This window comes from Pezoporus flaviventris, unplaced genomic scaffold (assembly GCF_033815535.1).
Source record: "Pezoporus flaviventris isolate CSIRO_AGI_PZ_B2104156 unplaced genomic scaffold, CSIRO_AGI_Pfla_v1 ptg000016l, whole genome shotgun sequence".
Taxonomy (NCBI): Eukaryota; Metazoa; Chordata; class Aves; order Psittaciformes; family Psittacidae; genus Pezoporus; species Pezoporus flaviventris.
Window position 1 is genome coordinate 2,134,462 of NW_026892564.1, and position 24,783 is coordinate 2,159,244.

General features: G+C 43.3%; 1 protein-coding gene and 1 long non-coding RNA gene across 2 annotated transcripts; both read left to right on the forward strand.

Moving 5' to 3' along the window:
* Positions 1 to 212: 212 nt before the first annotated feature.
* UBE2N (ubiquitin conjugating enzyme E2 N) lies at positions 213 to 21,436 on the forward strand. The gene is made up of 4 exons (XM_061454595.1): positions 213 to 372; positions 16,729 to 16,975; positions 17,163 to 17,303; positions 17,914 to 21,436. Exons 1-4 carry the CDS (start codon positions 343 to 345, stop codon positions 17,952 to 17,954), a joined length of 459 nt encoding a protein of 152 aa, XP_061310579.1. The 5' UTR covers positions 213 to 342; the 3' UTR covers positions 17,955 to 21,436.
* On the forward strand, positions 11,123 to 15,104 carry LOC133269893 (uncharacterized). Its single transcript, XR_009743586.1, has 2 exons — positions 11,123 to 11,373; positions 11,409 to 15,104. It is a non-coding gene; the product is annotated as an uncharacterized LOC133269893 (long non-coding RNA).
* Positions 21,437 to 24,783: the final 3,347 nt, after the last annotated feature.

Sequence of the window (24,783 nt, forward strand, 5' to 3'; positions counted from 1 at the left end):
TGCTCATTAAGGACCGGGTACCTCGGAGAGGCCATACATAAGCAACCCTGGTAGCTAGTGCCCTGTAGGACTGGGAGAAGCAAATGACTCCCCGGGCCCTCAGGTTGGCTGCCCCAGCCCACCTCAGCCTGGAGACGTGAAGGGAGGCGGCACACCTCAGCCTCACGGCGCCCCCGCCGAACTCCCTCGGGCCGCCGCAGGGGTGCGGACCGGCGCGGCCTACATTGCCCGTCGTGCCGCGCCGAGGGCGGTACCACCGGAAGCTCGGCGCGGACCCACTTCCGATTGTGCGCGAGCTCTGAGCGGAGGCGAGCCCGCGAGCCTGCACCCCGACGAGACAAGATGGCCGGGCTGCCCCGCAGGATCATCAAGGTACCGCCGCCCGCACCGCCGCGCTCCGCGGGAGCTCGAGGGGCGCCCGGGCCGGGGCCCGCGCTTCGGGCACGGTTAGGTCGGGCCGGGCGCTGCTTCCGGCGACTGGGAGCCGGGCCGGGCGGGGGCAGGGCCGCTCCCAGGCCTCCTCCTTTCCTCGCAGGGCGGGGGCGACCCGCCGCCGCTGGAGGGGGGGCCGCGCTGGGCCGGGTCCCATCACCGCTTCCCTTGGGGGCTCCCGCTCCCGGCGGCGGCGTTCGCGGGCGGGGCGGGGGAGCGGCCGGGCCGTCCTGGCGGGCGGGAGCGGGCCCGCGCCTCTCACGGTAGCGCCCGCCCGGGCGGTGGCGGCGCCTCACGGCCTGTGTGCGGCCGTCCGGCGGGTACCCGAGCGCCCCTAACATGGGCTGGAGCTCGGAAGGCACCGGGAGCGTCCCCGGTTCTGTCCCGTCGGCTGTGCTGCTTCTCGCCCCGGCCCCGCTCCCCGGAGCAGCGCTCGCCGTGTCTGGGCTGGAGGAGCGAGGGGCTCGGGTTCCCCCTCCCGTGCGAGGAGGGGCAGAACACGGTGAGCAGCTAAACCTGGGCTGCATCCGTATGTCGGGGGCATCGTACCGGTCAGTGCCGGGCCAGCCTCGGTATTGCTGCATGCGCTCGGAGCTGTCGGCCCGTACTATGTTAGTGTGTTCGTGCTGGCAGTTCAGTGTCGTGCTTCGACTTTCATTCATCGAGCTTTGTGAGGGCTTCCAACTTCGGTGTACTTTCAGTTGACCCTCCGAGTACTGTTTCTGTCCAAGACTTGAATGATTTGGAGCCAGTCAGTGATACAGGTAGCTGCATTGCAAGCTACCAAATGATAGCTTGGGCTTGGAGCTAGCGTGGATGTTTGTGCAGGGCTGCTGTCTGCCACTTGATTTGCAGTGATGTGAATTGGAGCCCGCAAACTGGAAATCACTCCCTTTACAAAAGTGATTCCAGTCAGATTCGTTAGCTCTCACATGAAAAAACAGCACCCTTGTTACTTGTTGAAGTGAACAAATGTCACAAATAATTTATAATGCTGCGAAGCTCTCTTGGTTGAGTGCACAGTGTTGGCAACCACTGTAAAATGCTTGAGTGTAGGGTATGTTAAAAAGTGGATGAAAAATAAAACTGTTTTTCTCTAAAATCGTGTTATCTAATAGCTCATAGAGGAGATGAGGTAAAAATAAAGCAGGAGTAGCATTTATCTTGTGTGAAACAAATTAACTGATTCTTGTTCAGAATTGTAAGCAGTAAAAATAACAAAGACAAATCCTGCAGAATGAGTTGAACACTCATCCCGCTGATATCTCAGGTGTGAGAAGGAGCACTGATTCATAATACAGTGGAACTGGTATTCATCACAGAGCTGTGGTAAGAGCTCAGTCATGAGCCTGGTGCCTGTGTTAAATTTTACTAGCTCTTGACAACTCCTCTGAACGAAACCAAGGAGAGCACCCACTTGTGAGCTGGTGCATTAATTCCCTTCTTGGTGCTGCTGTTTTTTTATGTTTTTCTAGAAAAACGAAATGGAACAATTTGCACATGACTCATATCAAAGAAGTGCGATGGAATGGGAATGTCTCCTTTCCAGCAGGAGAGGGGACGTGGAGAGACCTGGAAATTACAGATTTCCTCTAGAGGACTCCCCCCTTGGAGTTTTGGGGGTTATTATCTGTTACAGGGTGGTGTGTATGGGAGGTTGTGTGTTTCCACCTATGCATTATAGGTTGTCTGCAGCCAGTCCAGAGCTTTTAAGTCTTGGATTGTTTGTGTTAGAGGACCAGTTCTTTAGTTCCTATGCTGTGAATAGGTTAGGTTGCCATATGTGCATGTAGTCCAGGTCTTGAATCTGCCTAAAGCCTTGGAGCCTCAAAAATGTGCAAAGTCATATTTTGAAATATTGCAGCTGCAGAGGTGCAGACCTAGAAATAATGCTGCTTGAGTCTTCAGGAGTCTCGAGTGAGAATTGTTCTGACCTTTTCCATCTTGCCAATCTTGAGTTAAATTTCCTCTCGCTGGTTGCCTTGGAGGGAAGGATGTGTTGCTGCTAGTGAGAATTTGAAAGATCAGGGAAGGAAATGGAAGAGAGGAAAGAGTTACAGAAAGGTGAAGTAACTCCAGTAACAGGATCTGATTTTCTTTATGCATAATAATGATTTGATGATAAATAAATGGCTTAGGTTACAGCTGGGAAAACAACCTTCTCCCTTTGGCCCACATGCACCCTTTGTGTTGCCATCTGAGGGAGACTGTTGATGGCTGGTGGAGCTAGGAGTGCATGTTTGGACTCTAATGAAGTCCAGAATCTAGCTAACCGCTCAAAATGCAGTTGGCGTTCCTCATCTTGACCGACTGCTGGCAGATGGCCTGGCTCTCAGGTTGACTAGCGTCCCTGTACTCTTCAGCCTGCTTCTTTGCTATGTGCAGGCTGTCATCTAGCCCAGTGGGAGAGGAGTAGCTTTCCTTGTCTCAGCAGAGAGCTCTAGATTTCCAATACTTTCCCCAAATTCAATTAAAAGGTGACAGTAGAGATGTTGCAAAGCAGTTGTTGCAGAAGATATAGAATTACTCCTGGTTTGCTGTCCTCAGTTTACTTGGAAACACAGACTTTAAATGAGTGTGTGTGTGTGTGTGTGTGTGTGTGTGGGGAATGATCTGTAAGCTCAAGAGATGACTTGCTTTAGATTTATGACTTCGTGTTAGCGCATCGCAAATGGCAAGTAGAAAATGATGATACAGTTTTGGATCTTTAAAGATATAATCAGAATTGGAAAACCTTCTCTCTTGTGAAACGGAGAAGAGGTATTTTTATTGGCTTCAGTAGCCCAAACCCAGGGGTCACCTGCGAATCACCTTGAAAACAAAATCTGCTAATGGAAGATAAAATAAAAATGTGGTACAGCACATTGACATAGATGTGTGCATTTGATGCTGTAAACTTTTTTCCTACTATTAAAAAGTATTTCCAGTATTAAAAAATAAGCCTTTGCAATATACACAAGAAATAAGCCAATGGTTTTTACTTTCAAGCACTTACTACACCAATTCTCTCCAGTGTTGCAAAGTCACGTAGCTCCAGGAATTGAATTGCATCTGATTTTTTTTTTTCCTTTTTTTTTTTCTCTTGGCTGACATTCAATCTACCTCATTGCTGTGTCAAGTGCAGTTGGTAGATCTGAATGGGACGGGCAATGCTGCCTCGTGTCATCTTCTCAAATGTGTTTTTCTTCTGCTGTTTTCACTGCTGCAATGATCTCATCATTCATGATTTGATGTCCAGGTCTACGTGTTGGCCGTGTAGCCAGTTGTTAGTAGCACTTCTGTTACAGTCACTGCAGCTGCTGTTGTGAAGCAACCATGTGAAGCAACCATCTGAAGCAGTATGTAAGACTCCTTCAAAAACATTTTTTTTCTTTATTAATGAATTTATCAATGTTATATTACTGAGGCTTTGATTTCCTCCCCTGCACGGTAGTGTGTTGCTGGCGGCGATGTTCCTTCCTTGCTGTTTCCTGTAAGAAGCTATTTCCACAATCCTCCTAGTGAGCTCCTGCTTGCTGTATTTTTTTTTTTATTTTTTTTTGTTGAGAATCTGGGTAACATTTGGACTGCTGAGTTACAAAATGCTACCTCAAAATGTAAGATTCCAGGGAGAAAAATCATGGAGAGTCTCATGGTATATGTCATGATAGGCACCTACAGCATTCTGTATTAGAGGTCAGTATAACCAGCTTTATATCTTTTTTAAAATACAAATCAGGTATTTAACCTGCAACTCCTGAAACTTTCTAGAAGTTCTTCTACAGTATTACTGCAGCCAACTTGAAGATTCTTACTTTGTCTTGGAAGCTATGGACTTCTGGGGAATGGATGTCTGTCTCTACATGAGTATGAAAGTCACCATTGCTTTTTTGATTTCTCTGCTATTTCTGGCCATTTTTTTTATTTCCTGAATAAAAAGTAAAATAAAAAAGACTGGAGGTAAACTGAATACCTTTTTGTGATATGTTATGTTTGTTTGAATGTTGGTTGCGCATGGAAAATGTTCCTTCTGGACAGTGCTGTTCCTTGGTATTTGTCAGAGAAGCTCTTTATTTATAATGGCTTTTTGTCCCTTGCATGCTTTTTGAATCTTGTGGATAACTTTGAATTTGACAGACGGGTGAAAATTTAATGGATTTTCAGAGGATTTTTTTGTACTATTCTTCTAAAAGCGTCTTCCCCCTGTCTCCCCAACAATGTAGGAAGGTGGGAAGATAATGGATATGCTACTTTGTGACCCTCATTGAGTCTTTTTGCAGGGCAACTAGTACAGCATAGGTTGGCTGTGGTAGTGGGAGGGGTATATAGGCAGGTGCTGGAAGCCTGAAGTTTGGTAGGACACATCCTTTGTGGAGGTGTAGGAGGGAGGCTGAACAGAAGGCCCAGGCCCAGAGGATAAGAAAACTTCCAAGGGTAGGTCAAGGTACCAGTTTTAAAAGGAAAAACATGGAGTCTTAATAAAATATCTTAAAGAGGACACTGATAACTAACTTTCTACAGCCTTTTTCTTAAAGAAGCTTTCAGTAGACACTAGAGAATCAAAACTGGAGAAAAACAAGGAAATAATCCAACTAAACACAAAAGTTCCTGTTGCTGGACCACTTTCTGGTATAATACTTGAGTAACGTTGAGGTAGTACAAATCTGTAGTACCCCAAGCTTTCTAAGACTGATGCTAACAGGTTTTTATTGCTTTGCATGCAGTTGTTTTACACTGGAAACCATGGAAGTGTATCAGACAAGTATGGTATATAATAAAGGTTTGTTTTGTACAGTACAAAACAAATCCAGTGTTTCATAGTTACATGTGACTGGTGGGTTAACAGAAGAGACAAATTTTGCTATAGATGATGTGGTGGGTTGACCCTGGCAAGACACCAGGTGCTCTATCATTCTGCTCCTCAGCTGCAAAGGGGGAAGAGTGTACAATGAAAGGGTCAACACAAGGACACAGAGATCACTCACCCGTTACCACCACGGGCAAACCAGACTAGACTTGGGGAAATTAGTTAAATTTATTACAAATCAAATCAGAGTAGGATAATGAGAAAACAAAAACTGAATCTTAAAACACCTTCTTCCCACCCCTCCCTTGTTCCTGGGCTCAACTGTACTCATGAATTCTCTTCCCTTCCCCCTGTGCTTCATGGGGGACACTGGGAATAGGGGTTGCAGTTCATCACATGCTGTCTCTGCTGCTCCTTCCTCCTAGGGAGGACTCCTCACACTCATCCCCGGCTCCAGCATGGGGTCTCTCTCATGGGAGACAGTCCTCCATAAACTTCTCAGCATGAGTCCTTCCCACAGGCTGCAGTTCTTCACAGACTGCTCCAGTGTGGGTCCCTTCCATGGGGTACAGTTCTTCAGGAGCAGATTGTTCCAGCCTGGATCCCCTGTGGGGTCACCCATCCTGCAGCAAACCTGTGCCGGTGTGTGCTCCTTTCTCCATGTGGCCACAGTTCCTGCCAGGATCCTGCTCCAACATGGGCATCCCACAGGGTCACAGCCTCCTTAGGACATCCCCCTGCTCCCGTGTGGGGTCCTCCAGGGGCTGCAGGTGGAGATCTGCTCCACCATGGACCTCCAGGTGCTGCAGGGGTGCAGCCTGCCTCACCATGGGCTGCACCATGGACTGCAGGGGAATCTCTGCTCTGGTGCCTGGAGCGCCTTCTCTCCTTCTGCACTGACCTTGGTGTCTGCAGAGCTGTTGCTCTCCCATGTCTCACTCCTCTCTTCAGCTGCTGCCACACAGTTCCTTAACTGTGTTATCCCAGAGGTGCTACTACCATCACTGATGGGCTCAGCCTTGGCCCATTGTGGATCTTGAAACCACTGGCATTGGCTCTGTTGGGCATGGGAGAAGCTTCTGGCAGGTTCTCACAGAAGCCACCCCTGTAGACTCCCGCTACTAAAACCTTGCCACAGAAATCCAATGCAGATGGTATCTGGACATTTGGAAGCTTTGTATGAATTACTATTTGCTTTAACCAGACTTTGGCACTGCCCTGTATGTTAATGCAAGACTAATGTAAATGTGCTGTATCAGCATGACTACAGGGATGGTTTACACTATTAGCTTAGTGAATTTAGTTATGCCTAACTTTACTATAGCTGCAGATGCACCATGAAAAGCTGGATCTGTGCTAGTACATAGATAATCCTATAGGAATTTGCATAGGATCTCAGCTTCACTGTTCCAAAATTCTGTAATCTGCTATGGAAAATTTGAGATCAAAGTCATTCTCAGGGGAGAGTGATGCTGACCTTAAAAATGCCTCTCTTCATGTTACTGCTGTTTGGCAACAGGGTTGTCTTCCAAGAATGGGTGGATTCTGGTTTTGTTTATTTATTATATATTTGTTTTCTGGGAAGGTGCAGTTACCTGGAATACATTTGTCTTTATCTTGTTCTGAGTGACTTCGCAGTGGTGATGGCAACTGGGAAACCAGAAGTGTATGAGGGAAGATTGTGAGAGATTCAGAGTTCACAGTGATTGCTTAGCGTTGCTGTAGTTTCAGGTTGCTGGATAGTTTTTCGTAGATCAAGTGCTAGTTAATGGTTTCTAAATCTAATGTATTGCTGTTCTATTCTTGCTTTTTTACAGCTGATGCCTTTGATACATTGACCCTCAGAGCATGAAATTGCTTTGTGAGGTGGGTGGGGGTAGATACAGTCAGGGCCAATAATGGGGTCTGGAATCTGCAGGGTGAAGAAAGCATTAGTGCACAGAGATGTTAACCCAGTAACAAGTCCAGGAAGTGGAGCCATGTGGGGTGCTGACACTTAGGGATTATATGGCAAAGAAGGCAAGAATTCATGTGGAGGCCAGCTACTGGAAGCCACAAGTGCAGCCTTCTATTCATTATGTTTGACCTTTGCTGTACACTTTAATGGGCCTTATTGCTAATTCTTTTTTTTTTCCTAAAAGGCAGACATTTTTTACAGAAGATTTTCCCCAATGTAGCCGTTTTAAAGTGGTATAATTTTAACCTAAACATGCTGAAATCTCTCTGACAATATACATCTGCTTAGGTAACCAATTTATTTTCAGTAATGCTGGTTATAGCCAGTTCTTTACATAACTGTAGCTAATGAATTGATAGACCCTGAAAGAATTTGTGCCAGAATGTGATGCACTGTTGTAAAAAGTTTTTGAATTAAGTCTTTGTGGTTTTCTGAAGCATCTTTATCCCTATATGTAGGAGACAGTTTTGACTGATATATTTCACTTTCTCCTACTGCCTCCCCCTCAAAAATCAAAGTGAAAACATACATGCGGCTTACCTTCTTGTGTGCAACTTATCAGTTCTTGGTGGAGGAGATCAGTGTGGTTTTTTCCCCCCCTTATCCCACTCTGACAGAACAGCAGAGAGTTGCCATTTGGCAAGTAATTATAACTTGTCTGTGTGCCAGTATGCAGCTAAACCCTTCAGTTTCTATTTCATACCCCCAAATTAATCCAAACTATTAGCTGTAGTTGGAAGATAACAGCACCAGCAGCTGGCAAGAATATAAAGCAAATGTCTGCTGTATGTAGTCTGAATTGAAATGTTAAAGTTGGTATTTTACGTCTTTGTTTTTTGTAGGAAGCCAGCACAAGGTGGAAAAGGTACTGTCTGGTTAAGTTAGATTAACCACAATTTCTCAAGGTGATTGGCCTGTGGTTCATGGTGAGCAGCCTTACTCTATCAAAAGGTTTTGTGCCTCTGTGTTAAACTTGGTCTGAGGGGCTGATTTGACTCAGAACTCTGCAGTAAAGGTTATTTCTTAAGCCAGATCAGTTCTGTGATCTCGTTTGTTATTTGACTTAGCAGACGCTTGGGCTGATGGAAGGGGTGCATGGGACTGTGACTGTACAAATTAGCACTGCTGCTGGGAAGTCAGAGCTTCCCATTCTGGCAAACCCTTGCCTTTGACCAAAAGGAGAGGTGGAGGTAGTTACAGATGTGAGTGAAATTAAGAAGGGCTGAAAACCAGGTTGAAGTGGTGGAAGCCAAAGCATTTGGCTCAATTGTGAACTCAATAGCTGAAGCCAATGAATAATGAGATAAAATACTTCCACACTCAGTGACTAAAACTTAGTGCAAATTAGGTGTAACTTTTTTGTTTTTTTTAATATCTTCACTTTTTGCTATTGTTAGTGACTTTTGATCTGCTTTAGAAGTCTTCCTGGAGTACTTGGCAGCAAATGCCTGCTCTCCCCGAGGAAGCAAATATTGAAGAGACTGGTGAACAGTCAGTTAAACTGAAAGATACCTGTTTTCTCATCGCATCTCCCACATAAATTGGTATGTGTGTACCCTCCAATGATAAGTGTTATCATTTCAACTGTAGCAGAAAATGGAGCTAGTGCTTTCATTTTAAATCTGTCATCTCTTTTTGAAAAACTCTGATTTACAGTATCATCTGTGGAGTTTGTCTACGGCATCCTCTATGAAACTGCTTCTGGGTACAACAGTTCAAACACATTTTAGATTAAAAGTTGCCTTGTGAATTATGCTGTAGTGGCTTGGCCAAATGCCCATCCAGCCATGCTCTCACTCTCTGTACCTCAACCAAGCACAGGGAGAAAATAAGATGGAAAAACTTACGGGTCAAGACAAAGATAGGGGGAACACTTACCAATTACCCTCATGGGCAAAACAGACTGGACGTGGGGAAAATGAATTCGGTTATTGCCGAGTAAAATAGAGTTGGATGATGAAAAACAAACAAAATACCTTTTCCTCCTTTTCCAGCACTCAACTTCAATCCATCACTTCCGACTCTGTACTTCACCTGTCCCTGATGGTTGCAGGGGGATGGAAAATAGGGGTTTGTGGTCTGTCCATTACAGCTTCTCTCTCCTGTTCCCTCCTCCTCATGCTTTTCTCATGCTCCGGCATGGCCCTCTCCATGGGCTACAGGGAATCTCCTGTGGTGCCTGTAGCACTTACCCTCCTTCTCTGACCATGCTAGTTTTGCTCATAGTGTCCTCCCCCACGCTCCCCATTCTCTGTGTGATATTTTCTGTCTTTTCTTAAGTGCATTTTCCTAGATGAGCCACCAGCTTGGCTGATGGGTTCAGTTGTGCCCTGTGGCAGGTTTGTTGAAGCTGGTTTTGTCTGTCTTCTGCTAGATGACAGTGGATATCAGTCAACCTTTTGGGGGTTAAAGATCTAGTTAAGAGTGCCCAGTCCACTTTTCCTAAGTTGAGTTGAGAATGCTGACAGGGTTCACTTTCTCAGGAGATTTGCAGAATGGTGATTTCTGGCAAGGGGGCAACAGGAAGCACTGGGAGGTGAGCTGTAATTCCTGTTGCAGTTTAAGTTCTTGTTAAGACAAAGATAATTCATCCATCATCTGTCTTCCCTGATCCGTTCAGAGTAAAGGCACCTAGGGTTAGCTGAACCTACAGGTAAAGGTGGATATTACCTGCATTCTTTCACTGTCTGGGGGAGATTAGAGAGAGCTTGTACCTTGCCTTAGCCTGACAAAATTGTCGAGGGTAACCTCCATCTTATTGGGTATTGTTGAAGGTAAATAATTTGACTACTGCATAGAGAATTAAGCTCGTAATTGTGCTGCTGAAAATGGCAAGGAAGCTATCATTCCCCTGAGACGTTGCATAAAGATGTGGTACTGTGCCATTTAAAATATTTAACAGCTCTAAGGCCTGCAATATTTTCTCCTTGTGTAAGAGGCTTTCTTAATGTTTTCTGTTTTCAAGTTTCAGAATTTTATCACAGCTACATTGACCTCAGAAAGTCTTACTGATATCTCTCTATTTTTTTAAGGTACTAGCATAAAGCTGCTAGTCAGGGATGCTTTTCTGTAGTCTAAACACTATAAAAGGTTTCTAGATAACTGTTTATAACAAGTGTTGAAGAATTTTGTAGATGGATGAAGACTAATTTAGCAGTTTGCCATCTGTTACTGAAATTAGCCCTGTTGGTAGTTAAGCTTCTTCCTTTGGAATGAGGCGGTAGCCTCTGAGTTTCCTTTTTAGGTTGGTTACAGAACAGTAATCTGTTACACTAGTATCTTGCTGTGATTAACGCTGCAGGCTCAACTCCTCAAAACAGCCCTTTAACCCAAACGAGCAGGCTGTTCCCCCATTCTTCTGACAACATGTGTTTGCACCCTCCTTTCTGCTGGCACAGCTGTTTGTGTGGACATGTGGTGAACTGCATTAGCACTCTTCTCTTTTGCATGATTTTTTTTCTTTTCTTCTTCCAGATCAGCTGCATGCTGTGTTTGGCGCAGATATGCAGGCAAAAGTGAAGGTGTGTAATAGGCTGAAGTTGTAAGGCAGCACGGCTGTTTTCTTCCTTCCCCAGGGGCTGTTCATTTATCAGGTTAAAATGCTGAGGGTTTGTTTTAAGGTCTTTCCTGAGCCTTCTCTTCTCCAGGCTGAACAAGCCCAACTTTTTCTGGCTTTCTTCATAGGAGAGGTGCTCCAGCCCCCTGATCATCTTCATGGCCTCCTCTGGGCTCACTCCAGCAGGTCCACGTCCTTCTTATGCTGCGGACCCCATAACTGCACACAGTACTTCAGGTGGGGCCCATGAGAGCAGAGTAGAGGGGTCAGAATCACCTCCCTCAAACTCCTTTGGATGCAGCCCAGCGTATGGATGGCTTTCTGGGCTGCTAGTGCCGCTGCTGGGTCATGCTGAGCTTCTCATCGCTAATCATATCACTGAAGGCTTGTGGATTGATATGCAGGTTTTTTTACTTATTGAAGCTAACTGCATAGCGGTAATATTGAATATGAAATAAGAAAGCAGGGTTTTAAGGAAATTAAGCAGGCAGACAGCTGAATTACTAAGCAAAGCAAATTTGGCTGAAGACATGGAGCTTGGATTTCTTTTTTGAGCTAGTTTGTGCTGACTTTGCAAGCAAACTTCTTTCTCAAATCCTGGTGGCCTCCATATAGTAGCCTTAAAGTTCCTGTATTTTGTAGGTGGTAAATATTGATTTGTGCCTACCTCTTTTTAGCTGTATCCCTTGGAAGGCATTGTGAAATCTGTGGTGATTAACTGTTACCATAGTACAGGGAATGGGCTTGCAACTATTTTTCCAAGCAAAGAATATCCTTTCTAAAAAGCAATGAAGAAGCTTTTAAAATTGTCTAATCCCATGCAGCAATTTCTTCCCTTGCTACTGGAGTAATTTCTGTCAGGCAGGTGAAGCTTTAGACAGTTCAGCTGCAGTGGCTCTGCTATAGAAGAAATGATGTTTGAGGGGTCTTTTTGCAAGCACTTGCGTACTTGAATTTTCTAATTGTAGTTATTTGCCAGTATGTCAGTGTTTGATCCTGTCTTAGTCTGTTGATAGCAAGGAAGACTTCTGAAGTACCTTTTTTCAGGCTTTCAGAAACACTTCTGCAAGACTGAAGGTGGTTAAAATAGTAGTGTTATTTCTAATAGATTCATTCTTTGTATGCTTCTTCATGTCTTTGTGTGTGCTAGCAACCGATATTTGTGCATGTCTGTATGGAAGCATCTTCTGGGTTGTTCAGCTCACTTAAAGAAGGGCTCTGTCCTCTATATAGACCAGAAGAATCCTGGTGGTTATGTCTGCTTTTCAGTAACTTCTTTTTCCCTTCCACTGAAAGCAGGATAACCAAACAAAAGCTCAAAGAATGAAACATATCCTGCTGTAAATTCTTCTCTTGTGTTTGTGTAGCTTCCCTCAGTCTTGGCAACCTGAAAAACCCTCACTCCCACTGTCTGCTCTGTTGGCCTCTTCTAAAGATCATGGCACTCTCTCTTCCTGAGCCTTCTTGTCTTCACAGGTTACTGTAAAAGCAGGTTGAGGGTTTCTTCCCCCCCCCCCCCCTCCCCCAAGGTACAATTAGTTTTCAATTTAATGTCTTTATAGAGCATAGCTATGCAGAATGTCAGCTACACCATCTGTCCCATCCATATCATCTGTCATTCTACTTCGAGCCACCTGTGTTAATAGGGAAAGCTTTGCTTTGCTTGTCAAAACACCTTCAACACTTCTGTGGTTTTTAACCACTTAAATAAAAATAAGAAAAATAAAATTGGGGGGGGGGGCATAATCAGTTGTGAATGACAGTGTGTTGTTTTGGTTTTAAGAGCTGACTGTATCTTTTGGGTTATTTTGGGTTTATTAATTTTCTTTAGTCAATGGAAATCATGGAAAAAGTGAAGTACAAGCAAGAGCAAGAAGAGATCTCAATCTAAAAACACTGCAGAGTCTGACAGATAGAATTAACTGTCTACAGCACCATGGGATACTTCGTTAAATGCTTTAGAGCTCAAAATGTGTCCTGAAATCTCTTCTGTGAACCTTGATTATGCTAGGGGAGAGCTAGCAAGAAACACTGTTAAAGTGCTGTTCTGGAACACTTATTTGATGGAAGTTTGCATTCCCATGAAAACAAAACTAACTGCTCTATTGTAAAAATATTTACTGTGAGCAGCAGAACTTCAGAACCTGTTTTTCTGTGAATCTGTCCTTTTTCCTTTATGGCATGTTAATATCTGTGTGTCCCAGCTCTTTTTACTGGCAATTTTTTTGGGTTTTGTTGCCAGGCAGGAATAGTACATACTTAGGTGGAATAAACTGGCCAAACAGCATGTAATATGAGAGTTCTTCATGCGTTTCTCTTCAGTGGCAGTGAGCTTGGTTTCTGTCTTGGCCACTGACAGCTTACAAAACGTACAGAAAAGTTGAAATTGGACAAGGGTTCAAAGGCAGTTTTGGGGAGGAGAGGGGCAAGTAACAGTTCGCACAAAACTTACTCAGCTAAAAAACTGGGGAAAGTAATATAAAATTACAGCAGAAGATCAACATATAGTTGAGCTTTTCCTTGTTTGTAGGTTGAGTCCACATCTTGTGGGTGACACAGGGTGGTTTTTTGATGTGTTTTTGTGTGTGTGTGAATGTACACTTAAAACTTCATCATTGCAGACTGGTTTGTGTTGGAAGGGATGTTAAAGGTCATCTAGTTCCAACCTCCTGCCGTGGGCAGGGACACCTTCCACAGGACCATGTTGCTGACAGCCCCATCCCTGCGTACTGATAACTGTTTCTCTCAAATATGGCTTATGTCTCCAAATCTTATGTCAAATCAAATTGGTTGTCTTTAACTGGCCATCTTACTGTAAAATGTGAAAGTCAAGTTCCTGATATTACCTTAGAACTGGACTTACTTGTATGTTTAAGCGTTTTACATGCTTGGACCTTAAAATGTAACTTTTTGGTTAATTTTTCCCTTCCTGTTCCATTTCCATTGTTTCCCCCAAAATGTATTTGACGAGATTATTATAAATATCTTCATAATTGAAGGGCAAAAGCCTTATTTGCTGTCAGAATTTAGCAGGTGGTGTTGATGTATTTAAGTACAAACATTTCATGCTCTTTTAATAAATGGCATCTTTCTTGTGGGTTTTTTTGTAGTCTAACAAGCTTGTCAGTGTTCTAAAAAGATGCCTTTTCTGAACCTAAGATGCTTCTCAGCTTTTGTGTAAAACAGTAGTGATGTATGTTCATAGGAGTCACAACCTGTCATTTTGTGTGTGTCAGGAGTTTAGCCTGATGCTTGCTCTCTTGGCATGGTGGCTTCATCAGAGCTTGGTGGCTATGAGAGATGAGAGTCGACCAGTTACCTCAGATTTCTTGCAAGTATTCCTCCTCATCTCTGCTTGAAAACAGCTTCAATTATGTCGATAGTGGTGGAGCTCCATGCACAGTGCAGGAACTGAGGCATGATTGCTTAAAGCGTTTTTAATGTAATAGTGATGTTCCACAGGGGACTTTTAGAAGCAGCCTCAGCACTAGTGTAGCTGTATGCAGCAGAAATGCTTTTCTTTGCTCTCCCCTTTTCTGTGGTGTTTTATAGCAAGATTACCACGTCCACATGATATAGAGGCATAAAGGGCTGTGTGAACATGATGACATACTAGCAGCGGAATAGCCCCTTCAGTGTAATGCAGTACCTCCATTAAAAGGATCGTTTTTCTCATACGTGGGCTCTCCTGTTGTTTACTGGGAAATGGTTATTAGTGGCAGAATGTGCAGCTTGCAGCCAGGCATTGCTCTGTCAGTTATGCTGGCAGGTAGAAGTGCTGATGCTGCTGCCAGACAACTGCTGATTCCAGGTTATTTTAAGCCAGGATTGGCTGCCCACTATGGTTACAGTCAGCATACTGTATGCATACTGGTATAACTAGAGAGGCAGTCTGGAGACCAGAGTGGCTGAGTGGAGGTTAGGGACTGCTGAGATCAGGCCAGCTATTAAAATGTGTTATCCTTAATATTTAAAAATAATAATAGTTTTAAATCTGAGCAGGCCCATAAGGCCCCAAACCACACAAGTAGACAAATTGGGGATCTGGCAAAGTACAAGTGGTAGCAGCTGTGAAGAAGTTTAAAAATTGGATCTTTTCATGAAGTTCGTTCTTCTAAAATTTGAAGTTGGCTGGATGTATTAGTTTGTCTTTTCTGTAAGGCACTGTTTTGTCTGCCAAAACTGTCAAACTGCTTCAGAGGTGGCAGTCCAAATTGTCACACTTACCTGTGGCAGCACCCACACTGAAAACTTGCTGGAAGAAATAAGGGATGTTTTATGCACGTACAGGCATCATGTATAGTTTTACTTTCACGCTACTGAACTAAAGCTTTAAGCGTTCATTATAGCTGCTTTTCTAGAGAATTACTGTACAGGTAAATAGCTAGCAGAATAGAAGTTCTGAGTACGTTATAAATTTGTGTATCATTTAAAATAAGCTTGCTGAAGTGAGCGTAGACAGCTCTAAGAAGTTTGGATGGCCTTCCAGTAAGGTGTGTAAGTGGCATTGACAGCTAATGCCTGTGCAGATAAGTGGGCAATATGTAGTCATAACAAGGAATTAGACCAGATAAATGTATTTTTATGTCTGTGTGTGTACATAGTAATAACTTCAGTGTTATGATTTGTAGGACTTTGATTTTTTGAGACAAATAACTGGATTTTGGCATTAATTACTGTGACTGCACTTCTTTATTTTTTTCTAAAGTGATGTGTTACTTAACTGCATTAAGGCAGCTGTGTCACTTAAATGGTGTGTAGATTTATTTCTGCAAGATGTCAGTATTGTAACACTCCTGTTATGTTTGAAGAATGGATTAAGCCAAGTAATCAGTCCACTTGGTTTTGTGTTAATGCTATTTATAGACACAAAATAAATATGTGATAAAACTAGAATAATAATATACCTACCAGTTACCATTTTCTGTCAATAGAACTAGGATAATTTTACATTGTGAAAGCCAACACAGAGATGGTGAAAAGATTAACTGTATGTAGTAAAAACAAGTTAGAGGAAGGGCAGGAAATGGGGCTCAAATTACCTGAGGAAATGAGGCTTCGGCAGGATTTCTTGTCCCTGCCTAATGTCCTCTTGCCCATTTTGGCCTCACGTTCCTTTTTTATAAGGAGAAGTAGAATGGTGCCTAGAACTGGCAGCACAGGAGAGGAAAGGTGCACAGGACTTGGTCAGTCTGTCCACTCAGTGCATTAGTGGGATGGATGGTCAGAACGTGGGCAGCTCTTGACTATGGGCATAGTGTGGTGTCTGAGGCAGGGTTTGTGCTGTAGGCTAAAGAAAGGACCACAAAGAATACAGTTCTCTGTAGGAAACCAGACTTCCTAAGCTTGTGGCTGGCAGAGGAACTCGCCTGTCTCCTACTGCATGTTAGGGTGACTTTAAAAGTAGTTCTGTGTAGGCTGAAGGTGCTCACACCAAGGCTATTTATGCATACATATGTGTAAATATATAACACATCCTTAAAAACACCGTTAAGTGTTGCAGCAGAGCAGTACATGAAATTCCTCAAAGCCTGGATCTAATTCCAGTACAAATGTTCATCCTAATAAACTTGTTAGAGTAAACCTCGAACACTTTCTGTGAGTGATTAACCCCTTCTTTGACTTCTCACATAATGCGATTTTCTCTTTAAGATAAAATGGGAAATGGTATTTTCATTGTGGTATATTAAAAACAAATAGCAGCTTGGCAGTAGTTTAATCAAAAGTCATGAAATTTGAGAACACTTCGTTACCTGCTAGCTTGTGCTATAGAAGCATGTGCTGTGAGGGGTCTGAAAGGAGTTGCGTACCAGTTTACCACATTCTTATCTTTCTGCAGATGTTCTTTGACTTTAAGGTATCTATCTAACATTGTTTCTGTGGCTGTAGGCAAATAGCTCATAATGAATACTCGTTGTTTTGAAATAGTTTGTACAGGTTGCATTTATTTTAAATCAGTTGTATTTGTTACATTGCCTCCTCTTCTTTTTTTTCTAGGAAACCCAGCGCTTGCTGGCAGAGCCAGTCCCTGGGATAAAAGCAGAGCCAGATGAAAGCAACGCACGTTATTTCCATGTGGTCATTGCAGGTCCACAGGATTCCCCCTTTGAGGGTGGGACATTTAAACTTGAACTATTCCTTCCAGAAGAATATCCAATGGCAGCTCCTAAAGTACGTTTCATGACCAAAATTTATCATCCTAATGTAGACAAGCTGGGAAGAATATGTTTAGATATTTTGAAAGGTAAGTGCTACCTTGGTTTCTTTCTTCTGATTTTATTAAGTACAGAAACCTGTAAATGGGCCCTGAAAAGAGATTTCGTATGTTAAAAGAATACCTTGCTTATTCTTTAATCTGGGAGAGGAAAGCTTGCTTTTGCTATAGGCTGCGGTGAATATGATGTTTCACACTGCTGTAAATGTCTCTTCAGATAAATGGTCCCCAGCTTTGCAGATTCGTACAGTCCTGCTATCAATCCAGGCTTTGTTAAGCGCTCCCAATCCAGATGATCCACTAGCAAATGATGTAGCTGAGCAATGGAAGACCAATGAAGCCCAAGCCATAGAAACAGGTGATGTATCTTACATTTTTTTCTATCTAGTTTTAGGAAGTAGCTGATTATACTCAGTTGGGGGATGTAAATACCAACCTCTTGTTTTATGTTCACAACTTGCAGGAATAATTACTGCATACTGTCATAGTCCAGCTGCCCTGAATGTGTCTACAGTGGTCTGTTTTCAAGTCTGTGGTGCTTGCTAGAAGAAAAGCTCTCTTGATCTGTTTCATTGAGTGTTCATGTTGCTAAGCTTGCAGGCGTGTCTAATTTGGAGTTGTGGTAAAGCAAAGTATACACTACTGCTTTTCCTCTAAAGCTTAAGGCACAGGTATCTGGTTTCAGAAGGTACATCTCTTCCATACCCGCTTCTGTTGCGTGCTGTTATGGACTGAAAGAATTACTACATTATGCCTTTCCACTTCTGGATCCAGTGCAGTCAGGCCACTTCTGTAATATGAGGAATTGTCAGCTGCTGGAGTTCAAAACTGCACTTAAATCTCAGAACTGATATATTTTGCATACTTGCAACAGTGGCATAAAGTTATCTTTCAAAAGAAATATTTAGTTACTTTAATAGAGCCCTAAAAATACGTATTTTCTTAAATGTGTTTCCTTTTCTTTACAGCCAGAGCATGGACTAGGCTATATGCCATGAATAATATTTAAATGCGCTTTGAACATCCAAGTGTGCATCACTTCTCCTGTTCTGCCAAGACCTCTTCCTTTTTGTTTGCATTTAATGGACACAGTCTTAGAAACATTACAGAATAAAAGCCCAGACATCTTCAGTCCTTTGGTGATTAAATGCACATTAGCAAATCTGTGTCTTGTCCTGATTCACTGTTGTACCGCATGAGCAGAGGCTAGAAGTTATCATCTGGATTTTTGTGAAATTGTTTGAAAGCAGCAGCACATCTCTGCTTTTAATCATTTTTCCCATCATGGTTTAAGTATAAGCACTGTGAATGAAGGTAGGCAGGGTTAGCTGCAGGGCTTTTCGTCTTAATTTTGTGGGCTCCTCCTCCCTTTTTATGGTGATGCTAATTGCATTGGTAAAAGCAGCTAACCAGTTATACTTTAGAATATACCCTCTAGCCCAGTCTAACTTAGACGCTGTAGATGGACAAGCTTCATTGTTTGAACAGAAAAAAAATGGGAACATTAAACATCCATCACCTTCACTAATAATATTGTGATTCTGCTGTCAAGTGTAGAAAATCCCCCCAAGAAAAAGCTTGTGACCATTTTGTATGGCTTGTCTGGAAAATCTCCTGTAAATCTTATGTTTTAGTAAAATATTTTTTGTTATTCTACTTGGCCGTTGTACAGTTTATTTTGCTGTGTTTTCATTTCTCTAATGTGACATCGTATTTAAACAAAGATGGAAACCAGAACTACGATTTGTTTTCACCAGTCTGACAGATTAAACAGAGAAGAAAGAGAATTCACAAGATTTTTTTTCCTTTTTGCTTCTGTTTGCTGGCTGATTTTTATTAGCTTGTGTTATGTGGCTGACCTTACCTGGCCAATTTAATATGAAATTGAATTTGGAGTGACTTTTAGAAACAAGTCTCTGATGTAACCATTATAACCATAATAATAGCAGTGCGTTGATATGCATTTTCGTGGAAATAACCATAATTAAGCAGGAGGTTGAGAGCAGATGACAGCGCTAATTGTGAGTATCTGCATAACTTCTCTTTGCTGGTTGTCATCAGATGTTAGGCTACACAGTTTTCTAACTTCCTGAATTCTGCCCTCTATTAACATGTACTATCAGCCTGTAGAAACACGTTATGGCCAGCTTGTGTAGTGACTGATGTTTGTTTAACCACTTACAGCTAGCGCCTCATACCACTGGTTTTCTCTACAAGCCTTATTAAGCTACTTGCTTGAGCAATCAGTCTGCTTAAATCGTAGCAAAGCTTCCCTATTGGAGGGAAGGAAAGTTATGAAAAACTTCCTTCTCGTCCTTGTTTTTGGTGTATGCATCTTGTCTGAGAGTCCAGCATTTTTCTTGGCCTTCATCCATCTTGCTGCTTCCCTTAATTTCTTATATCCATATTCTCTTTCCTTTCCCCAGACCTTCTTCCTCACAAAAAAAAGGGAGGAAAAAATGTTCAAAAGCTTTTGGCAAGGCCAACCTGACGTGTATAAATGACAGCTTGTAGTGTTTGCATAGGGAGTGTTTTGTCATGCAATTCAGGGGTACGGTTATGTAGTCTGTTGGTATTCTCCCTCTTTCACCTCTTCTTGCTCCAGTGTCATCTGAAATTTCTATAGAATGTGGTGTATTTATTGTGCTCTTCTGTAAGATGAAGAATATCTATTAAAACTACGTTTTCCAACAGACAGTGCTTTCAGTGGTTAGTAACCGGTGTTGTCCCTCAAAGTATTCTTTGTAACATGGTGAAGCTTGGTTCAGAATTCAGCTTGATCACCAGACTGAGCTGTACAAAAACTGTTCTAAAACAGCTAGCTTCCATGTGGAATGTAAGATAAAGTTGCATTCAGGGTTTGTAATAAATTTATTTGTTCTTCAGAGTGGGTAAGCCCTGTTAACCCTCTCTTCTTGTTACAAGTGAGCATGTGTTTGGGTTTAGTGGGCATATAGCCTATATGTGCTATTAACATGGGCAGCTTTCATGGCAGGCAGCTGAGTGAGCTGTCTACACGCTGGATTCACCTCACCTACTTCTTAATGCTTTACTTTACACTACATGTACAGCTTTCCCTAGCTCTGCCTCTACTTCAGTGAGGAGCAGCATCCCCAAAGGACAGTCAGACCCACCTAAGCACCCCCTTTAAACATGGCTTTCAATAAACAGGACCTGGCCTGGCACTTGGGCAGTTGAACTTCAAATGAGGTGGGATGAATCCAGACCCAAGGTCACTTAGCAAATGGCTAGGTATTTGTGTGTTCAGGGCTTAAACCTCAGCCAGAGTTGGCAGCTAATCAGAGGCTATAATTAAAGCTAAGTTCTTAATGGACTATAGTTAATGTATTAATGAAAAACATCCTCTGCCTCCACTTGCTTGTGACTGAATAATGTAGCTCAAAAAACTGTTTGAGTATGCAGCAGCAGCCAGTATGTGTGATTTAAAACCATTTAGAGTATTTTCAAATGATAGCTGTAATGAAGGAAATGTTACATGGGCTTCCTAAAAACTAAAATCTGTTTGTTGTGGGTCTCTTCAACATATTTGAATCCTTTTGAAGTTGATTATATGTATTAAAAAGTAGTATGTATTCAACTTCTAAACCCAGTTTAAGGGCTCTGTGTAAAGCAGAGTTGGGAATTTCATTGTCTTACACTGAGGAAGCTTTTTGGCTAAATTCTTTGAAGGCAGTTACATCTAACCTTTTTCCTCAGTTAAGTAAATGTATTTTCACAGCCATTATCTGAAACTCAGATACTTCTGTTACATCTACCTTCACAGCTGGTTTGCAAATGCAGCCATCTTTTAGGGAGCACTGGTTTTAGCTGGTTTTAATGCCTCTCCACTGGACAGAGTTACAGTAAATTTAAAATAAATGGGTTTCTTTCAGCATTACTGCTGCTGTGTGCCAAATGTCCTGAAATCCTGAGCAAGAGCGGTGACACTGCATGTTATATGGTGGAGGCTAGATAGTAGCTGGTGGGCCCGGGTTAGTACATGGGCTCTGAAGCCTCACATGCAGAACACTTCTGCAGTAGTTACAACACTTCTCTTTTAGATGGAGAGGAGGATTTGGACGGCTTTATTTTTGCATAACCATCCGGTGGTGGTGTCCTAATGTGTAGCTGTGTTCTGGCACGGATGTGAGGTATGTTGTCACTGGGATCTGATGGGACAGGTTGTTTGTATCTTAGAAGACTTTAGACTAAACCAAGTGAAACGTTGTTTCTGTAGCTTTCAAGAAAGTGTATTTCCACACATTGAGTTATTGTGAAGCATCTGAATGGACTAGTAACATCAGCCATTGTGACATCTCGAACTAGTAACATCAAAACCTGTGACATCTCAATTTGTGTACAGTCCTTGATGGGATTTTTTTTCTTTTCTGAGGGTTACACTTAAAGTGAAATGTCTGGTAGGTTTTGTCAATAACATGTCTTGACTGTAATGTAATATGACACTGAAATAAAAGGAAGAGTGATTATTCATTGCATAGACACTGAGCTTCATTTGACTACAGTGGGCTGCTATCAATCAGTGTGCAGTACATTTTCCTGACAGTTCTTGGCATCTGTTAAAATAGGGAAGATGAACACTGAGAACTTCTCCTACAACTCGCTTCCCAATTGCTGTGGCTTTGTTTTTTTTCCTCTTGGGTGGGGTGAAAACAGCAACTCCTCTGTCCTAAAGCATCAGAGGGGGCTGCTCTAGTACACAAGATCAGAAGACGCTTTTTTGTTCTTTTTTGCCTGTGTTTGAATCTGCTTGTTTTAGTACAAGCCTTTCCTGTTTAACTGCACAGTTCAGATAATTTCTAGTGCAGTCAAACTGACAGATGTATTAAGCTTTGGTAAACCATGTTATGTTATGAGCATGGCACAATGTTAATTACATGTCTGCTGTGATGGGTTTTGTACTGTGTATTGCAGCATTTCCTGTCTAAGTCTGCAGGAAGATTTTAAAGCAAACAAATAATTGTTGCACTGAAGCTCATTAGAAGAGAGGTGTCAAGCAGTGTGAATGCTTTATCTGTGGTGTCTGCTTTTGTAAACTCCACTCAAGGCTTAGGTGTAACTTGCTCACACAGGTAAGGTGTGAGCAAGTTTTCTCTTTGTCTACAGGGCAGAAAACTAAGGATGAAAATTGCTCTGGTTTGGAGGGTTACGGTGGTGGAAGCTGTGAGCTGTACGCTACCTGCTGGATGACCCGTTAGGAAGGGGAGTTATACCCTACCTTGTTGATAGGGAGTTGTCACCCTGGATCAGTCCATCACTGGTTAGAGATCCTCCTGGAGGTAAAGAGCCCTGGGGGGTGCTGCACCTGCGGTTCCTGTGTATCACACAATGTGAGCCTTCCCAGGTAAAGAGGTGGATAGCAGTGTGCTGTGTAACAAAGATCTTTGTTCAGCCAGAATGAGGCTCCAGGGAGACCTTAGAGCAGCTTTCCAGTATCTGAAGGGGGGCTTATAAGAAAGCTGGAGGTGCTTCTTACAAGGGCATGTAGTGACAACACAAGGAGGAATGGCTTTAAACTGAAAGAGGGGAGATTTAGATTAGACCTAGGAAGAAATTCTGTACTGTGAGGTGCTGGCACAGGTTGCCCAGAAAAGCTGTGCTTGCCCCTTCCCTGTCAAGTGTTCAGGGCCAGGCTGGATGGAGCTTGGAGCAACCTGGTCTAGTGGAAGGTGTCCCTGCCCCATGGCAGACAAGTTGGAACTGGATGAGCTTTAAGGTCCCTTCCAACCCAAACCATTCTATGATTATTATTAATTTGGGAAATATGAATTACTTCACAGGGGCACACATCTCTGACAGAAGTGCTTGTCGCAAAATCATGTTTCAGATGCTCAGGTGTACGCTGGGCTCATCTTCAGAGCTGCTATGAGGGAGTATTTTTGGTTCAGGCCTAATCTGCACCTCCCTGCCTGCCAGGTACCCAAGCTCACATGTCCCTGGATTCTGTAGACAACGCTTGCAAAGTCAGTTATAAATATGAAGGATTTCACATGTAGTGTTCAGTTGTTGCTTGCTGTAGCAGGCGTGCTCACCTCGGTCTCAATAAATACCTGCTGTGCCTTCAGAAGTACTGCTTCTGTGGTTTTCCCATCAGCTCCTCGCTACTGCTACAGGTAACACTGAAGGCTTAGGATGGGTACTGATAAATATATGGAGGGTGTCTCTCGTCTTATGCCCCATGCTGAGTTACTGAAGGCAGACTAGTAACAGTTGTTGGCATCTGTTAATCTCAAGAAGAGTTAAGACACAGGTGATTGTGATGGTGTTCCTCGGTTGCTGTGGGTGTTTGCCTGCCTTGTTGAAGGACAGGTTGTGCTGGTGGTGTACCCAGAACACAAGGAAGAAGGATGTATTTAGGGGCATTAAGCAGGTGGGTGGCAGCAGAAAATACCTTAGAGCAAGGGCCTTGTTACAGTCCGTGTAACAGGTGCCCAGGCCACAGGTAAGCCACCACCAGGGGAAGTGGATAAAGGACTGGTCTTTGGCCAGTAGCAGGTATTGCTGTGTGTGCTGTTTCACACTGTCCATTGGAATTGGTGGGAACAAATGAGGGAAAGCTGTTGGAAACCAGCACTGCCACTCAGAGCTGTTGAAAGGTGAGTGTGGGCCATCAGGTGAATGCCAGCTGATCGCACAGCAGGCTCAGTCAGTGGTCTCTGGCTTTCCTCAACAGGCTCTTTTGAACAGCATTTTCTGCTGATTTAGGGACAGAAAATTATGACAGCAGTATGTTATGGCTGGTGCGTTGCCCGTTGCACTCCGATCACCATAAGCTGGGACATGCCCGCAGGGGCTGAGTTTCCAAGCGAACAGGCAATGCCATGCCTTAGGTGAAGCATTGTCCTCCCACTGTGGCCACAGAGTGTGTGGCTTCATTGCTTGGGCTGAGTGTACAGTGCCTAGCTCAATGCCACAGCAGTACTGAGGCCACAAGAGTATTGAAAGCAAGGGGTAAGCTTAAAAGAAAAAAACAGATGCATTCAACTTTTAAGAAGCTTCAAGCTTTGTGAAGTCTTCTGACTCTTGAGAAGTTGATCATGTCTTTGCCTCTGCATGTTATGGTTTAGACACACACTCAACCCCTGCTTGTGTGCTTCAACTTCATATAATCACGGCAGATGGTCTGATTGGTAGGTGACAGACACAACAGTAAAACTCACTGTCCACTTGTCAGAAGTTGTTCTGGGAGGGGGAACAGAGTAACTGCTCACTGTCAATGTAATGCAGAAGGAACCAGGTTCAAACAGTAAGGCACAAGGAGGTGGGTCTGCAGCAGCAGTGCTCTCCACAGTGGGATGAGCACTGGTAAGACCTACGTGCTCAAAGGGGAGCTGTGTGGTACCACGTTCAAGGAAGAGAAATCCATTCCCATAACAGCACCATGAAACAATGGCTTAAACTGTTCTGAGCCACAAATGGTGACCGACAGAGCACTTGAGGCAAATACTGTCCTGTTGTTACCAGTTCCTCCTGGCACTGCTGGAAATGAGGCACTAGCTGGAGGGACCTTGGGTCTGATCTGAGGCAGCCGCTCACTGCTGCTGTGCAGAGATTAAATCTCTGTACTGCAACTGGCAGGCACAAAGGTAGTAACAAAGCAGGCAGAAACCTCAGCAGTTACACAGGAGCAGCTGTTGAGAGGGCTCTTCCATAGCACTAGATGAAGCCAAGATGCAAGAATGAGAGCAAGTAGTAGGAAACATTAGATGAAACTAAGTGGATTTTTGATGGGATTGAAGGCTCTGGCACCAGTGTTTCTTTTGCAGTGTTTGCAATGGAATGACCACATAATCCACAGGACTAATTTAGATTTTATTCTG

Excerpts from the sequence above, each read along its gene's own strand:
- UBE2N (XM_061454595.1), top strand. The coding sequence starts at position 343 with ATGGCCGGGCTGCCCCGCAGGATCATCAAG. Across the intron at positions 373-16,728 it reads TGCCCCGCAGGATCATCAAG|GAAACCCAGCGCTTGCTGGC; the intron begins GTACCGCCGCCC and ends TTTTTTTTCTAG. Across the intron at positions 17,304-17,913 it reads AGCCCAAGCCATAGAAACAG|CCAGAGCATGGACTAGGCTA; the intron begins GTGATGTATCTT and ends TTTTCTTTACAG.